General features: G+C 32.5%; 1 protein-coding gene across 8 annotated transcripts in view; it reads left to right on the plus strand.

Moving 5' to 3' along the window:
* Window positions 1-16,730, plus strand: part of GPHN (gephyrin) — a 596,826-nt gene that overhangs the window by 384,676 nt on the left and 195,420 nt on the right. For all 8 annotated transcript variants that reach the window (XM_057732172.1, XM_057732168.1, XM_057732171.1 and 5 more), the window contains one exon: window positions 5,994-6,128. In XM_057732172.1, coding sequence (XP_057588155.1) covers window positions 5,994-6,128 — 135 coding nt within the window. The remainder of the gene's footprint in view (window positions 1-5,993; window positions 6,129-16,730) is intronic.

The following is a 16,730-nucleotide window of genomic DNA, read 5'->3' on the forward strand; positions in this document are numbered from 1 at the left end:
GATAATTTTTGTATGTGGTGTGAGGAAAGGGTAGAACTTCATTTTTTAAATATGGGTGATCAGTTGTTCTGGCACAGTTTGTTGAAAAGATTATTCTTTCCTATTGTCTTGGCACCTTTGTCAATAGTCAGTTAACCATAAAAGTATAAGAGGGCTTATTTCTGGACTTTCAGTTCTATCCCATTGATCTATATGTCTATCCTTATAGCAGTATTACACTGTTTTGATTATTGCACCTTTGAAATAATATTTAAAATTGAAAAGTGAGTTTTCCAACTTTAGTTTTCAAGATTGTTTTGACTGTGTGGAGTCCATTGAGATTCCATATGAATTTTAGGATGGGCTTTTCTATTTCTGCAAAAAATTGTTAGAATTTTTTTCCAATTTTCATGACTTTTTGTTTTTTTAATTTTTTATTGGGGTATAGTTGCTTTACAATATTGTGTTAGTTTGTTGGAACTTGGTAGAGATTGTATTGAATCTGTAATTCCATCTGAGTAGTATTGCCATCTTAACAATATACGTCTTTCCATTTATTTGTGTCTTCTTAATGTTTGGTAATATTCAGTGTATAAGTCTTGTATCTCCTTGGTTAAATTTATTCCTTAATATTTTATTTTTTTTGATTCTGTTGTAAATAGAATTTGCTTTCTTAATTTTTTTTTTTTAATTTTCAGTGTTAGTGTATACAAATACAACTGGTTTTGGTGTGTTCCTCATGTGTCCTGCAACTTTGCTGAATTCATTAGTTCAAATATTTCTTTCTGTGGGGAAAAAAATATATATAGTGTCATCTATGGATAGAGATTGTTTTACTTCTTCCTTTCCAAGTCGGATGCCTTTTATTTCTTTTTCTTGCCTAACTTCCCTAGCTAGAACTTCTAGTATAATGTTGAAAAGAAATGGTGAATGCAGACATCCTTGATCCTAATCTTAAAGGAAGCTTTCAGTCTTTCATTAAGTAGAATGTTAGCTGTGGGGTTTTCATAGATGCCCTTTATCAGGTTAGGAAAGTTGTCTTGTATTCCTAGTTTTCTGAGTGTTTTTATTATGAAAGGGTATTCTATTTTGTCAAATGCTTTTTCTACATCATTTGGATTTTTGAATCATGTGGATTTTTTCTTCATTCTATTAATGTGTTGTAGTACACATTATTATATTACATATTGATTGTATTTATTGTGTTGAACCACCCTTACATTCATAGACTAAATCCCACTTGGTCATAGTACATAACCCTTTTAATATGCTATTGGATTGTTTTATTGTATTTTATTGAGGATGTTTGCCAGACATCAATATTCATAAAGGATGTTGGTTTGTAATTTTCTTTTCCTGCATCATCTTGATTTGTCTTTGGTATCAGGGTAGTTCTGGCCCTGTAAAATAAGTTAGGAGGCCTTTCCTTCTCTTTTCTGGAAGAGTTTGTGGAAGGATTTATGTTAATTCTTCTTTAAACATTTGATGGAATTCTTTAGTGAAGCCATCTGCTTCTGAGCTTTTCCTTGTTGGAAGTTTTTTTCTGAGTACTGATTCATTCTTTGTACTTATTATGTCTATTCCAGATTGTCTATTTCTTCTTGAATCAGTTTTGATAGTTTCTGTGTTTCTAAGAACTTGTCTGTTTCATCTAGATTACTGAATTTGTTGGCATATAATTTTTCATGTCATTCCTCTTACAATCTTTAATTTTGTGAGATCAATAATAATGTCCTCATTTTCATTACTGATTTTAGTCATTTGAGTTTTATCTTTTTTTCTCTTGGTCACTCTAACTGAAAGATGGCCAATTCTGTTGATCTTTTCAAAGAACCAATTTTGATTTTGTTGATCATTTCAATGTTTTTCTGTTCTCTATTTCGTTTATCTCCACTGGAATCTTTATTACTTCCTTCCTTATCTTTTTTGGGAGGTTAGTTTGCTTTTCTTTTTCTGGTTTCTTAAAGTGGAGGGTTGCAGTATTGCTTTGAAATCTTTCTTCTTGTTTAAAGTAGATTTTTGCTACTATATATTTTCCTCTGAGCACTACTGTTGTTGTATCCTGTAAGTTTTGGTATGTTGTGTTTTCATTTTCATTCATATCAAAGTATTCTAATTTCCATTGTGGTTTTTTCCTTGACTCATCAGTTGTTCAAGAAGTGTTTAATTTCCACATATTTGTAAATTTCTCAGTTTATTTCTATATTGATATCTACTTCCATCATGGTCAGAAAAGATGCATTGTATGACTTCAGTATTTTGGTGAGACTTGTTTTGTTCTATCCTGTAGGATGTTCCATGTTCTCTTGAGAAAAATTTGTATTCTACTGTTATCAGGTGGATTGTCCTCTGTATGGTTACTGGGTCTAATTGGTTTATACTTTTGTTCACATCTTCTGTTTTACTTGTTGATCTTCTGACTAGTTGTTCTAGCCATTATTGAAAATGTTGAGCGTATTGACATCTCTCAGTTTTATCGTTAAAATTTTTCTCTCTCTTCCGTAGTGTTTGTTTTTGTTTTATATATTTTGGGGCTCTAGTTAGGTTTATAAGGGTTTTATCTTCTGATGAATTGACCTTTTTATCATTATCTGAGGTTTTTGTCTCCTGTAAGAGTTTTTGCCTTACAGTCCATTTTGTCTGATGTTACTATAGCCTACTCCAGCTCTCTTTGGATTACTGTTTGCATGGACTATCCTTTTCCACTTTTTCACCTTCAACCAATGTGTGCCTTTGGATCTAAAGTATACCATTGGATCATGTTTTTTTTTATTTTGTTTTGTTTAAATCTATTCTGCCAGTCTTTGCCTTTTAATCGAGTAGTTTAATCCACTTACATTTTTTTTAATTAATTTATTTATTTTACTTATTTATTGGCTGCATTGGGTTTTCGTTGCTGCACACGGGCTTTCTCTAGTTGCTGAGAGTGGGGGCTACTCTTCATTGTGGTGCACAGGCTCCTCATTGTAGTGGCTTCTCTTGTTGTGGAGCACAGGCCCTAGGCACATGGGCTTCAGTAGTTGCGACACATGGGCTCAGTAGTTGTGGCTCATGGGCTCTAGAGCACAGGCTTAATAGTTGTAGTGCACGGGCTTAGTTGCTCTGCAGCATGCGGAATCTTCCCAGGGCAGGGCTCGAACCCGTGTCCCCTGCATTGGCAGGCAGATTCTTTACCACTGCACCACCTAGGAAGTCCAGTCCACTTACATTTAATGTAATTACAGATAAGGTAAGATTTCTTCCAGCTTGCTATTTTTTTATATAAATTTATTTATTTATTTATTTATTGGCTGCATTGGGTCTTTGCTCCTGCACACTGGCTTTCTCTAATTGTGGCAAGTGGGGGCTACTCTTTGTTTTGGTGCACGGGCTTCTCTTTGCAGTGGCTTCTCTTGTTGTGGAGCATGGGCTCAATAGTTGTAGCTCACAGGCTCTAGGGCACAGGCTCAGTAGTTGTGGCGCATAGACTTAGTTGCTCCGCGGCTTGTGGGGTCTTCCCAGACCAGGGCTTGAACCTATGTCCCCTGCATTGGCAGGCAGATTCTTAACCACTGTGCCACCAGAGAAGTCCTCCCAGCTTGCTATTTGTTTTTAATGTCTTTTGTTGATGTTCTTGTTTCTCATTTCCTCCATTACATCCTTCTTTTTTGATTAATAGATACTTTCTAGTGTACCATTTTGTTTTCCCTCTCATTTCTTTTACCACATATTTTAGTTATTTTCTTAGAGGTTGCTGTGAAGGTTACAGTTAACATCTTAATTTATCACAATCTAGTCTTAATTAATACCAAGTTCGTTTAAGTATTATGTAAAAACTTTGCCATATCTTCCTCACTTATATTTTCATTTTAACAAATTATATATTTATTCATTGTGTGCCCATCAATGCAGATTTATAATTATTGTCTTATGTAGATTTCTTTTTAAAGTATATAGGAAAAATACAGATTCATGACCCAAATTATACACTAATAGTGACTTTTATATTTACCTATGTAGAGTACCAGTGTTGTTTATTTCTTTACATGAATTCCAGACTCATATTCGCAATAGTTCATTCTATATTTTCAGACTAGTAACCCAAAAGTATGTACCTCACAAGTTGAACTTACCTTCTTCCTCAAATATCCTACTCTTTTGTTTATTGGTGGGAGGGGGTGAAAATAGTATGTGTGTGAGTGTGAGTCTGGAAATATATATCACACTTACATACTACTTTGAGCAGTTGCTTCATTAGGTACTGGATGTAGAATTGTAGCAAAACCACATTTCCATCATCATGACAGTGCATTCTGGTGTGGGAGACAGACATTGATCAAATTAGCATACATATAAATGCAGTGTAAGTGTGGGCAATTTCTGTGAAAGAGAGAAATATGGTATTATGTGAAATATAATAGGGGCATTTGACCTTTTTCTTTCCAATACATGGCTTTTTAAACATAAGTGGCAAATGTAGCTCTTCTAAATTAGACTATCTACCTCCATTTCTTTAAAATATTTATTACAATTCAGTATTCAAATGTACTAACAAATGGAACTATTTTTCTTCTCAGAATTCCCATTGCTTTTCATCCTAGTTATGTGGCTATTGTTCATAAATCACATAAATTGTTAGGCCCTGAAATGGTAGCGGTACCTTTGGTATTGAGGATGTAGATATGGAAACTAAATAAAAGAGCGTCTATAGAAATAACATGTGCTTTGTGAGAAAGAGATGATGTGTAAGATAAAGAGCACCTTTCTTGTCACAGTCTGGCTGCTGTTTTCTTCTTTTCACGTAGTAAGTAGTATTTGTTGATTGAATGTTAATTGCTTATTCTTTTATGATATACTTTTCCCCTCTTGCACATAAAACTTGAAAGCGGTCAACTTCTCATTTTGAGAGTAGAAGACCTACACTCACTGGTACTAGCCCAGAACATGAACTAAATTATGCACAGCCCTGAATGATAAATTTTATAATCGATGTAAATATTAATAATTTTAAAAATAATCCACATTATTTGTCCTTACGTTTGTATGTTTTTAGAGTAATGATATTCAGTTACATCAGTCTTTATCCTGTTGATAGGTATAACTTAATAACTAACAATAGCCAACATTTATTAGTTGTTAACTACTTGTGTTAGATAATTTATATGCATTGCTTTATTTAACCCTCAGCAGTAATCCAGTGAGGTGCATGCTATCATTATCCACATTTTTTAGATAAAGGAAATGGCAATTTAAAAAATATATCCATTAGTATCCCAGTAGAAGTCACAGCATACTTAAATGGGTAATTGAGAAGAGTTTAATAAAGGACTGTGATATTTACCAAAGTATGGGCAGATTTTAGGGAAAGCAACAAAACATGATGCAGCACCCTGGGACTAGTAACAGTGAGAATCATTAATACTCCTAGTCCTAATGGGGCAAGGGAGGGAGCTGCTATTGGAATCCAGAAAAGGGCCATCTGATAAGGGCTGTGATCTTAGCCAGCCTACGGTGACCTGGCAGACAAGGAGCCAGGGGCATAAATATCAGACCTTGCTCTCCTCTAACTCTTCAGTTTCCTGACAGTGCCTCATATTTGCTTAACCCAGGTAGAAACCAGAGAGCACAGAACAGCTTGTTGATTCTATCTACACAGGTTAGCTTGAAGCAGAGAGGGTGAAGAAGGGTGGAGAATGAATCCGAGAGGGAAATGAGAAGTGTCTAGGAATTAAATAACTATCAAGTGACGGAGCCAATATATGAATGCCAAACACTTTACTCCTCACTACAATTCTATACTGCCTCATACAAACTTTGATGAACTGTTATTTGGCCAAGGAAAATATTTTAAATCTGAAGGTTTCTACCCTATCGCATATTGTTCGATGTGTTCATACCTAATAGTAAGTGAGACAAAATATCTGAGAGCTGAGCAGCAAAGAATGCCCCGCCAAAAAAATGTTTGGTGTGGGTATTGATTTTACATGTTGTTGGTATTTTCAGCATATTAAACCATACTTTTTCCTCTTGTTCAGATTCCAGACTCCATCATTTCTCGTGGCGTTCAGGTGCTTCCACGAGACACAGCCTCCCTCAGCACTACTCCTTCGGAATCTCCTCGCGCTCAGGCTACATCTCGCCTTTCTACAGCTTCCTGCCCGACACCAAAAGTAAGTGCGGTTCCTTGGCACCTTACACCTGCTCTGCTGTGTGAATCTGGGAAAACTAACCAATATTTCCCTCTGCTTGTCAAGGATGGATTGCATGCAAGATAATACGATGAGAAATTAATGGGCTATAATATAGTTACCACCTAATGTTTCACAAATTGTCATATTAGGCCAACAATAGAACAATAGAAATTTCATTCAAAATGCCTCCTACCTCACAGCTACAGGTATCACTTTCTGTAGCTCCTGTTTCTTTGTCGTAGACATTATTTTTTAGCATACTTATTAGTATAGATGTGAAGTTATTTATGCAGAGGATGAATGTGTTTTTGGCCAGTAAGCAGCAAGATTAACAAAATAAAATAATGTCACCAAAGGGATTTTTTTTAACTTGTCCAGGCGGGGGTAGCTCCCGGCTCTAGTATCATTCCAAATTTTTTCAAACATATTCAACTTGGAATGTTGCTGCCTAATATTTGGAAACAAATCTAAATTGATTAGAAAGTTTTAATGCCAACCTTTGGGGGAGGGAGGAAATATCTTAGTTTTTTGTTTGTTTGTTTTTTTAATAATTTTTCCTAAGTACTGAAGTGTGTAAGGGGGTGGGAGAAGGATTAGAAATTTATTTGCTGCCTGACATATTCATGTATGTGATAAATTGAATAGCAAACCTAATTATGACTGTGATGTTTTTCCTGGACTATCTCTTTCCTAGTAAAGTTAGTCACTTGTGCTTTCAAGTTTTCTGTGCGATGAATCCACTATTGGCATCAAAAGCTTAACAGTAACATTCCTTCATATTTAATAGGAGATAATGTTAGGTATCAGGCTATATAGTAAATTTATTTCAGGGATCTATAGGTAATTTTTCAAACTGTGGCTTTTTCACTGTCATCAGATTTAAGGACTTATATAGCTGTCTTTCTCAATTCCAGCTTTTCTGTGAGTTTTATGAACGTTATCATTGAATTTAATAAGAAGTGATCTCAAGCAATTCTTGATATGTGTAGTGCAGTTGCTTTCACATTCCATAGTACGACCTTTTCAGCAAAGTCTTCAGTTAATTGTTGTATATCATTGTTCTTAGACTGTGTCAAAGAGCTGATATTAATTTTATAGTTTAAAAAAATTGAGGTCCTAAATCTTCAATAAAGAAAAACTCTAAGAACATTCTAGATAATAAAATGTATGTTATACATTTATACATCAGGTGCCAGTCAGCTACATCTTCAACTGGATGAAAACATGCAGTTCTCAAGACATAAATTGGGTAGAAGAATCTGATCCATATCTTATGAATTTTAAAAACAAAATAATTTATTGTTTGACTTCATTAAATTCCAGCTGTACAAGTTGTACTCATTTATAAAGTCTGAGAGATAATTAAAGCTAAATGTTAAGTCCACTATAAAAGTTTACTCATTCACCAAATATTAAGACCTTATTGACAGGAATACAGAATTATCTAAGACAGTATTTTTTTCTTAGAGATGTACTGTGTACATAAATATTTTAAGCTAAGTATAATTATGCATAGTAGTTCTTGAGCCTTTTTACAGCTTTGCAATTACATCTTAATTACAAAGAGAATATTAAATACAGTTTTAAAAATCACTCTGAATTTCTATATTTATTAAGTTAATTTGCTTATTGCAAAACTTTAGGAGAGCAAGTGGCTTGTCTTGGTATTTTTTCCATAGTTAACACTTAGCTGTTAAATTGATAATGAATTCCAATAAAACATTTGAATATCTTTTTTTCAGGAATTTTTTTCCTGTATTTTTGTCTAGGAATAAGATTCTGTTTCTTTTAAATAATTTTTACTAGCACCAGAATATAACCTCAAAGATAAAATTATTCTTTGGTGTAATTTTAAAATTAAACTTTTAAGGTTGAATCACAATAGTAATATAATAGAAAAATTAGTTTGAATACTTATTTTTTAAAAAGAAGTGAAGACAATCAAATTAATCTTCCTATTAAAAGTCTCAAATTATAAGACTGCTTAATTGAATGTAAACTAGATGCTTTTATATTGTACTTTTATATTAGTGACAGATATAATCTCTGCCCTAGTGGGGTTTACAGTTTAGTCAGTGATATACTGAAAAAAATAGGTATTTTAAAATAAATTTATTTAAAATAACTTTTAAAATTACAGTAAATATACTTTTACAATAACTTAATAATGATGCATTGAAATTCACACTAAGAAGTGAAAAAGTATAGTGATAGAAAATAAAAGGAGGGAAACCTCACTTAGATGGGATGATCCGAGAAGGCCACTCTGAGGCATAACATTTCACACCAGGGACATGAAGGATGAATAAAAACAAAACAAAAGATTTTTTGCTAGGTGGAGGTTTTGAGAATTATATTCAGCAATAATTACCACCTTAAAGGCAGTATTCTGCCTTTAAAGGCAGTTCTTTAATCAAGAACTCTCAGATTTAGCACATAAATCTGTTCTAGATAAATTCTTTATTTTAACTTTATAGCATAAAAATTTAGGGCAGAGAAGGAATCAAAAAGAAAGTCAGGTTTCTAATTTGAGGTATGGGTAAATGATGTTATTAACTATACTAAGGAATAAAAGAGAAAACTCAAAGGAGAATTGTTAATACATTTTGGTTTTGAATGTTTTCAATCTAAGATATGTATGCGACATCCCAGGAATGATATCTAGCACAAAATTAGAATACAAGTTGAGTTGGACATTGTTATTGTTACTGCATCTTGGATGGTTTAATTATAGTTTAGTACCTATTACTGTTAGCCAAACCCCATAAAAATCCCCCTTCCATGTTTCATATTAGGCATGCAATCTGTCATGTGTAGAAATATGTGTGCGAATACATTTTCTTTACATCAGAAATACAATACAGTCTTGAAAGATCAGCACTAAAAAGAACACTTGACTTGATAATAGAAGACCTTGTTTCAAATGCTGGCTTCTCTACCTAATAGCTACATTGCATTAAGCAAGTTGCTCAGTTTCTCTGAGCTTTTTGTCTATGATAAAACTGGTAATCCTTGCCTCCCCCACAGGGTTATTAATCTATTAAATAAGTGTTTGCTTGGTTCTGGGAAAGCAGTGGTGAGCAAATAACATTGTTCTTGGCTTTACAAACAGATAAAACAGGCAACTATAAATTATAATAAGGTATAATAAGTGCTATGATTTATCAGCAGGAGTACAGAATACTCTGGGAATAACCATCAGAAACACTTATCCTAGTCTCTGAAAACACAGAAGGGTTAAATAACCAAATTATGATTAAAAACTAACAATTCCAACCTTTCCCTCTGTAGCTTTTTATCACGGGGCAGCATTTAAGCTGAAAACTTTCTGTCCATTCATATGTGTGCATCTATTCCTGTTAGGTCAACAACTATAATATTAAACGTTATTTTGCATTCACACTTTATATGCTCACTGCAATATAATATCCTAGATTGTGCTTTGATCCTTTAAGATTCTCCAGCTATAGTAAGAAACGATCTGTAAGACATACCAAGTTTGGATTTCCTTTTCAGTACACTCATCACAATCTAATAAAAACAACAATCTTTTCTAAACAATTCTTCATAGAATGGCATTATCTCCAGCAAAAAATTATTTGCTGAAATGACATATTATTTTTCTGTATATTCTCTTTTCTCTTTATAAAGTCATTTCTCTTTTATATCAGATATTTTCTTTTAATGAAATCTGACTGAAATGACAAGTGATTGTCACTTTTCTTGCTTGAGGACACAGTGAAGTATATTTTAAGAACAAACTTGGGATTTTAGCCTTTCCTTGCCCTGAGGAAAATAGTGCCTAAGCCAAAAAAGTCAAATATGTAGATTCTATGAATGGGCGATATTTAGAGGACTCAAGTTCTAAAATGGTAATAGTCTCCCAAAAATGTTTTGCTAAAAGAATAATTCTATAAGAAATTCTGTTTTACAGTGTGTGTGATCCACAACTTAAATGAGTTCTGATTTTCAGATATAAAGGCAGCAGCATCTCTATTAGAATCAAGAGGCTTGATGTAGAGAATAATGACCAGAACAAAAAGGAAAAAAAATCCACACTTGCAATCAATTCACCATGCCCTATAGATGTTATTAAAATAGAGGGACTTCCCTGGCGGTCCAGTGGTTAGGACCCTTCAATATGGGGTGGGGGTGGGGCCTAGGATCCCACATGACTCGTGGCCAAAGGGCCAAGGCATGGAACAGGGGTGGTGTTGTGACAAATTCAATAAAGACTTTAAAAAAAAAAAAGATCCACATCAAAAAAAAAAAATCTCTAAAATAAAATAGAAAATTTTTTACAAAGACCAGTTCAATTTTCCCTTTATTTCCTAAACATCTGAAGTTTGACTAAAATAAATAAATGAATACATGTAATCTCTCATCACGTATTCCCTTGTAACTCAAAGGTTAGAATAGACTTTTGTGCCCAGACTAACCAGCAAGTTGTTATTTTTTTCCTCTTAGGAAGAAAATATAAATTCTACCTATCTAATTAAACTAAAGTTTATAAAATAAATTAAAATGTATATATTGAAATATCTTTATGTAGTATGTGTTCATTTAATAATTAATAATAATGTCTAATCTTATAGTCAAACAAAATGCAGAATTATGACTTCTCTTTAGGCTTTTGTTGTTGCCTTTGAGCAAAAGAATTTAGATTTCTCTAGATAAAGACTATTTTCTTAACTCATTTTTTAATGTGTATGTCTGAAAGGCAGTGTAATTTCCTTTACATATAAAAATGGTATTACTTGATCCAGTATCAGGGTAATGTTTACTCTGAGGTTTTTTCCTAGTGATTTAGTTTTTACAAACGATTCCATATAATCACCATTTTCCTTTGTGAACACCAGGGTGATTGTGTAATATGGCTAACTCATTGGTTCCCAAGTCTCTGGAGAATCTCATGAAGTTGCTAAAATTCTAGCCTAGATCAAGGCACGGAGGCCTGCAAATTATTTTCTACTATTTTTGAGAGCCTAAATAAAATCAGGAAGACTACACTAAGCATCAAATTTCCTTGCTTTTGTCTGAAGTCATATCAACATTGGTATAGAACAACTGTTCAGCTGTTAATGACATTGTAGAAATGTATGGGTTCTATATGTGGAGTCAACAAACACCAAAAGGTTGGAAAACACTGAATTAATAGCATTAATTAATGTAATAAATTACATTCTCTTGACATAAAAATATAAGTGTTTTTGTGAAAAGTTAACTGTCCCATCAGGGGCGTGGAAGGGTTATTGAGCAATAATATTCTCAACATTATTGGTCAGATCCAGCAGTTCTCAAACTTAATGGTCTCAGGACCTCTTCACACACTTAAAAATTATTAAGGACCCCAGATGGCTTGTTTATGTGAGTTATAGTTGGCGATATTTACTGCACTGAAAATTAAAACTTAGAAATTTTTTAAATGTTTATTTATTTGCTTCAAAATGAGAATAATACGGCCTTTCTATGTTAATATAAATAATATTGCTATGGGGAAGATATTTTCCAAAATTTTAAAAATCTACTCAAAAGGATGGCATTGTTTTACAGTTTTTCATATTCATTTTGATGTCTGGTTTAATAGAAGACAGCTAGATTCTCACATCTGCTTCTGTACTCAATCTGTTGTGATATGTTATTTTGGTTGAAGAATATGAAGAAACAAATCCAACCTCACAGTTATGTAGTTAGAAAAGAAAGGACTATCTTAATAACATTTTCATATGATTGTGGATATTCTTTGATACTACACCAAAGTTTTTCAGCTGATAGTCTATTAAAAGTTAGTTGAAATATGGACACCAAGTGGAGAAAGCGGGGAGGGTTTGGGGGGAATGAATTGGGAGATTGGGATACCAAATTTTACACTCTAAATATATGCAGTTTATTGTATGTTAACTGTATCTCAATAAAAGTTCTTTAAGAAAAAAAAAAGTTAGTTGAAGTGTTGAATCTAAAACCAGGTCAAGGACAATTTGATACTCATATATTAAAATCCATGGGACACACTATTGTATATAAAATAAACAAGGGCCTACTGTATAGCACGAGGAACTGTATTCAGTATCTTATAATAACCTATAATGGAAAAGAATCTGAAAAAGAATAGATATATATATGTATAACTGAATCACTTTGCTGTACACCTGGAACTAATACAACATTGTAAATCAACTATACTTCAGTAAAAAGTTGTTCTGGGGGGAAAAAAATCCATTGGTCTGTCCTGAATATTATATCCAGGTATGATTTTGTAACATGTTTTTTTGATCACATGGAAAATATAAGTTCTTCCAAGTGTTGACTATATCAGAAATCATTTTCATTAATATAACCACCAAGCTCATTAAAAACACCTTGGAAGCATTGGAAGTTCTCAAGCTCATGGTGATATACATTTTCCACAATTCTAATTTTTGCTTAAAACCTAGAGTTTTTTCTTTGGGAGGGGGGTTAAAAAAAACAAAGTGTCCGTTTTCCTTGAATTGACAGTCTCATTTCATTCATTTTCAAGTAAAAATGGTGTTCTATGCAAAACCTGGCTAGTTCAGCTTGCAACTGTAACTATTGCCTACGACAGCTGTAATTCTTTTTTATGCAGCACAAGTGTTTTATTTCATACTTCCCATTTTGTCACACTCAAGGGACAAGTTTTAATTAAATTTAGTATTTACTATTTCATTGAGGACAGTCTTAAATGAAACTGTTAGTGCGTAGTGGTGAATAATACAATAACTATTCTCACTGTTTGGATCCACTGCCTTGAATTTTACTACAGTACCAACCCACCATTGCTTTTGTACCATCAATGCAAATGTCAACATAGTGTAAGAGGCAAATAATGTCTTAGTATTATTTTTAAAATAATTTGGCCTTGTGGACCCCCGAAAGGCTCTCAGGGACCCTCACAGGTCTGTGGACCACACTTAAAGAACCGCTAGTATAATCAAATGAGCGGAGTGGTTTATGTTTCTTGAAAACATCCTGGGTCAAAATTATGTGTATTGAATTTTATTTCTCTTTTTCATTTAGACCATGTTGCAGTGGTATTCTCATTCCACAGATCTTATCCTTTATGTAAATGACCACCAGTACTATGCTTAATATAAATGATTCACCCTCTGATCCAGATTAATTCTAGCATAAGGAACAGAGTTTCTCCTCTCTGATTCAAAATATAGATTTCACAAAGTCTTTTGAAGATACAGCCAGAAAATGTAATTCCCAGCTAACTTTACCCATTTCCAATATCATACTACTTCTGTGTTTGTATAGCAACTAACGTTTCCCTAGATTCTCTTTTCTACTTATGGGTACACAAAGAGCCCTCTTTTAAGTCATACCCTAGTTGATGGAAGATAATTTTATTAGGGATATCTTTGGGGATGACCTCTTTTTTTATAATTAGTTTGGAACATTTAAAATTGGTGAGATTTTAAATAAAAATACAATTTTCAGCTATTTCTAAAAAAATCAGATTGACATTACTGGGCCAGCACGACATACATCAGTACTCAGCTGGCATTCTTTATGCCCTCCAGGCTACTTTGCTTACTTGCATTAAATGCCTGGCTCCTATAGACTTTTGAGTAACTGATTTCCACTCTCATTCATTATTGTCTAGTTTCTCCTCAATTACAACAATATATTAATTTTGTTCTTTGGTTTGATAGCAAAGCAGATTTTTGAGACTTCAAATAAAGGATTATTTTCATATCCTTTATAGGAAAGGCACTAGCCAGTATGATAAAGTGTTCATATTTTGAAGAACACTAAAATCAGATAGTAGTAATATATTTTAGCTATGAATTTTGAGTTTACAAATTATTTTAAATGGTTGTTCTATGACATTCTGCTAAGTGTATAGAATTTTACTTTGATTTCTGTTTCTTCATTCATCTGATTGTGTCCCCTCTACCTTTATGTACAATGAAAATTGAAAATGGAATTCTCCCCATCCTTTTCTTATTTCTTAATGTTCACAGAATTATATTTATCATTGAAACTAAGTAAACTTAACTGTGAAATGTACAGTCACCACTTTGAAATCTGAGTTACAAATGAAATTTGATTAGCTAGCCTGAGAAGATGTAGCTAACCAGAATTTATTAGCTATAGAGTTAACAGTATTTTAGCTTAAATACTCTGTAAGTGGCATGGTCTATTTTTTTATTTTTAAAAAAAGTAATATACATGCTCATTTTAGAAAATTTTTAAAATTGATATAAGCAAAAAAAAAACTTCCTATAAGACTGCCTTTAATAAATAACAAAACTGTTAAAACTTTGCTTATGTCATTCTGAGTTTTTTCCTATGCATCCAGATATTTTATATGAATGGACTGTGATGGCAGGGCAGTGATTAAGAGTTCAGGTTCTGGAGTCTGACAGACTTGGCAATGAATCTCAGCTTTATCACTTACTAGATGGTGTGGCTTTCAGAACGTTACTTCACCTCTATAACCTAAATCATCTGTAAAATAAAAAATAATAGTTTGCTTCATAGGGTTGTTTTAAGTTTTAAATTTTAAAATGCATATGAATCACTTACCACAGTGTTTGAAATATAGGAAATGATCACTAGATGTTAGCTACTGTCACTAAATTATATAAATATTTTAACCTATCTCATTCATTTAGTAACATTCTTTCCTTTCTATGTCATGTACATCTTTACATGTTTTTAAATTATCTTCTACAACATTAATATCAATTATTGTTCAATATTCTAATTTGTGGGTATACCATATTTTTTTTCACCAGTCCCTATTTTGCATATTTTAGTTGCTACCTATTTCCTGGTTTTAAAAACAATGCTGTGATAATCTTCTGGAAGTTAAATGTTTTAGAATCTTCTCTTAATTAAACTTAGCAACTTGTATTAATTCTACTTTTGTTGAAAGCATATGCCAAAATTTTAGGTCCATGGTTCCCATAAGTCACATGGATATCAGGAAGAGATCATTTTTTCATCTTCATGAATTCAATTTAATGATATTCTGGAAGAAGCAGTCTTTAGCATTTGCATTTGACTGATTTACTGACAGATATTTTTAAAATTATGATCCAAAGCTGTTTGGAAAGTCAGCAGTACTGAGTATGTAAAAGTGTTGCACTATCGGACAGATATTGAGTATCAGCCTTAGTCTGCCACTTTATAACTTGTTAGAACTAGTAGACTTCAGTTTTTATATCTGTTACATCGTGATACTAAATTAAGTAGCCTCTAAACTCCCTTATAGACCTGTAATTCTATTCTTTTGAAATAAGTTTCTGTACAGACTAAATAAATATTATCGTTCTCTTTAGCCCTTCTCTCTGATATTATGTTAATATCCAATTAATGTAAAATACTTTACATTTATTTATTTCAGCTTTTGCATTTCATGCTACATAAAGTTCAAGATTAACAACTGAAAATGTTCTAACTTCATTTAAGATCTTTCTCATTTAGGTCAAGCTTTGTCTCGGTTAAATGGAATATTGTTATCTCTTGGTATTCACTAGCATTTTGTTTAAGTTACAGGATGATAGGGAAGTGAAAACTGTAGAAATACAAGGAATCCTCAGGGATCTTACAGTGGAGCAGATGTGAAAAAAAAAATTACAACAAATCTATCGGAGCTTTGATAGCCTAAAAGTGCTCTTCTAATCTTATAGAGAAAAAAAAGAAATAAAATGAGTAAAGGGCAGAAATAGCCATTTCATAAAAAGAAATAAATTCAGCAAATAAATACGTGGGGGGGGAAATGTACCCTCACTAGAAATCTGTTAATTTTGTAGTCATATTTATAACTATTTTTAAATTATAATCATCAGTGCTATAATGAGCAATGATATGAATATTCCTAGTTACACTGGTAGGAATATAAACTTGTATAACCTTGCAAGCAAACTATATATATAAAAAAATGTTTATGTTTTAACCAATCTTATTGTTTCCAGAAATTTTTCAATGGAAATTATCAAAAAGGGCATGAAAGACTTACGTACAAGATTATTTATTACAGCATTATTCATATTCACGGAAAATTAGAACCAACCTTAATGTCAGTGGTTAAGTAACTTGTATAATAGTATGTATATATATGAGTTATTTATATAACCTAAAAAATCATATCTTTGAGAATAATGACATAGGAAAATGCTCAAAATAAAATATGTAGTTTAAAAAAGTAGTAAACAAAATTGCATAGGGATTAAATTACAGGTTATTTTATAATGTATATTATTTTTTAAACCAGAAAAATACAAGTTTTGTTGGTTTGTTTTGTTGTTTAGACAGGATCTGGTAATGACGAGCATGGATGTCTTTTGCCTGCTTTTCAGATTTATGGCAAATCTTCATAGAGCCAACTATTTGTTTGTGTTTATAATTGTATTTATACCAGAGCATTTTTATATGCAGGCTGAGCCATACTATTCTTAACCTTGCTGGGTAGAAAACTATATTTCAATGGAAGTTTGAAAATAAACTTTTTTCTGTCTCCTACACAAATAATAAATAATTCTTAAGAACATACAATGTACTATTTAAAACTTATCTATTTCAAAGTGCCTAATTAGCATTTTATACCAT

Source organism: Hippopotamus amphibius, chromosome 4 (assembly GCF_030028045.1).
Source record: "Hippopotamus amphibius kiboko isolate mHipAmp2 chromosome 4, mHipAmp2.hap2, whole genome shotgun sequence".
NCBI classification, from domain to species: Eukaryota; Metazoa; Chordata; class Mammalia; order Artiodactyla; family Hippopotamidae; genus Hippopotamus; species Hippopotamus amphibius.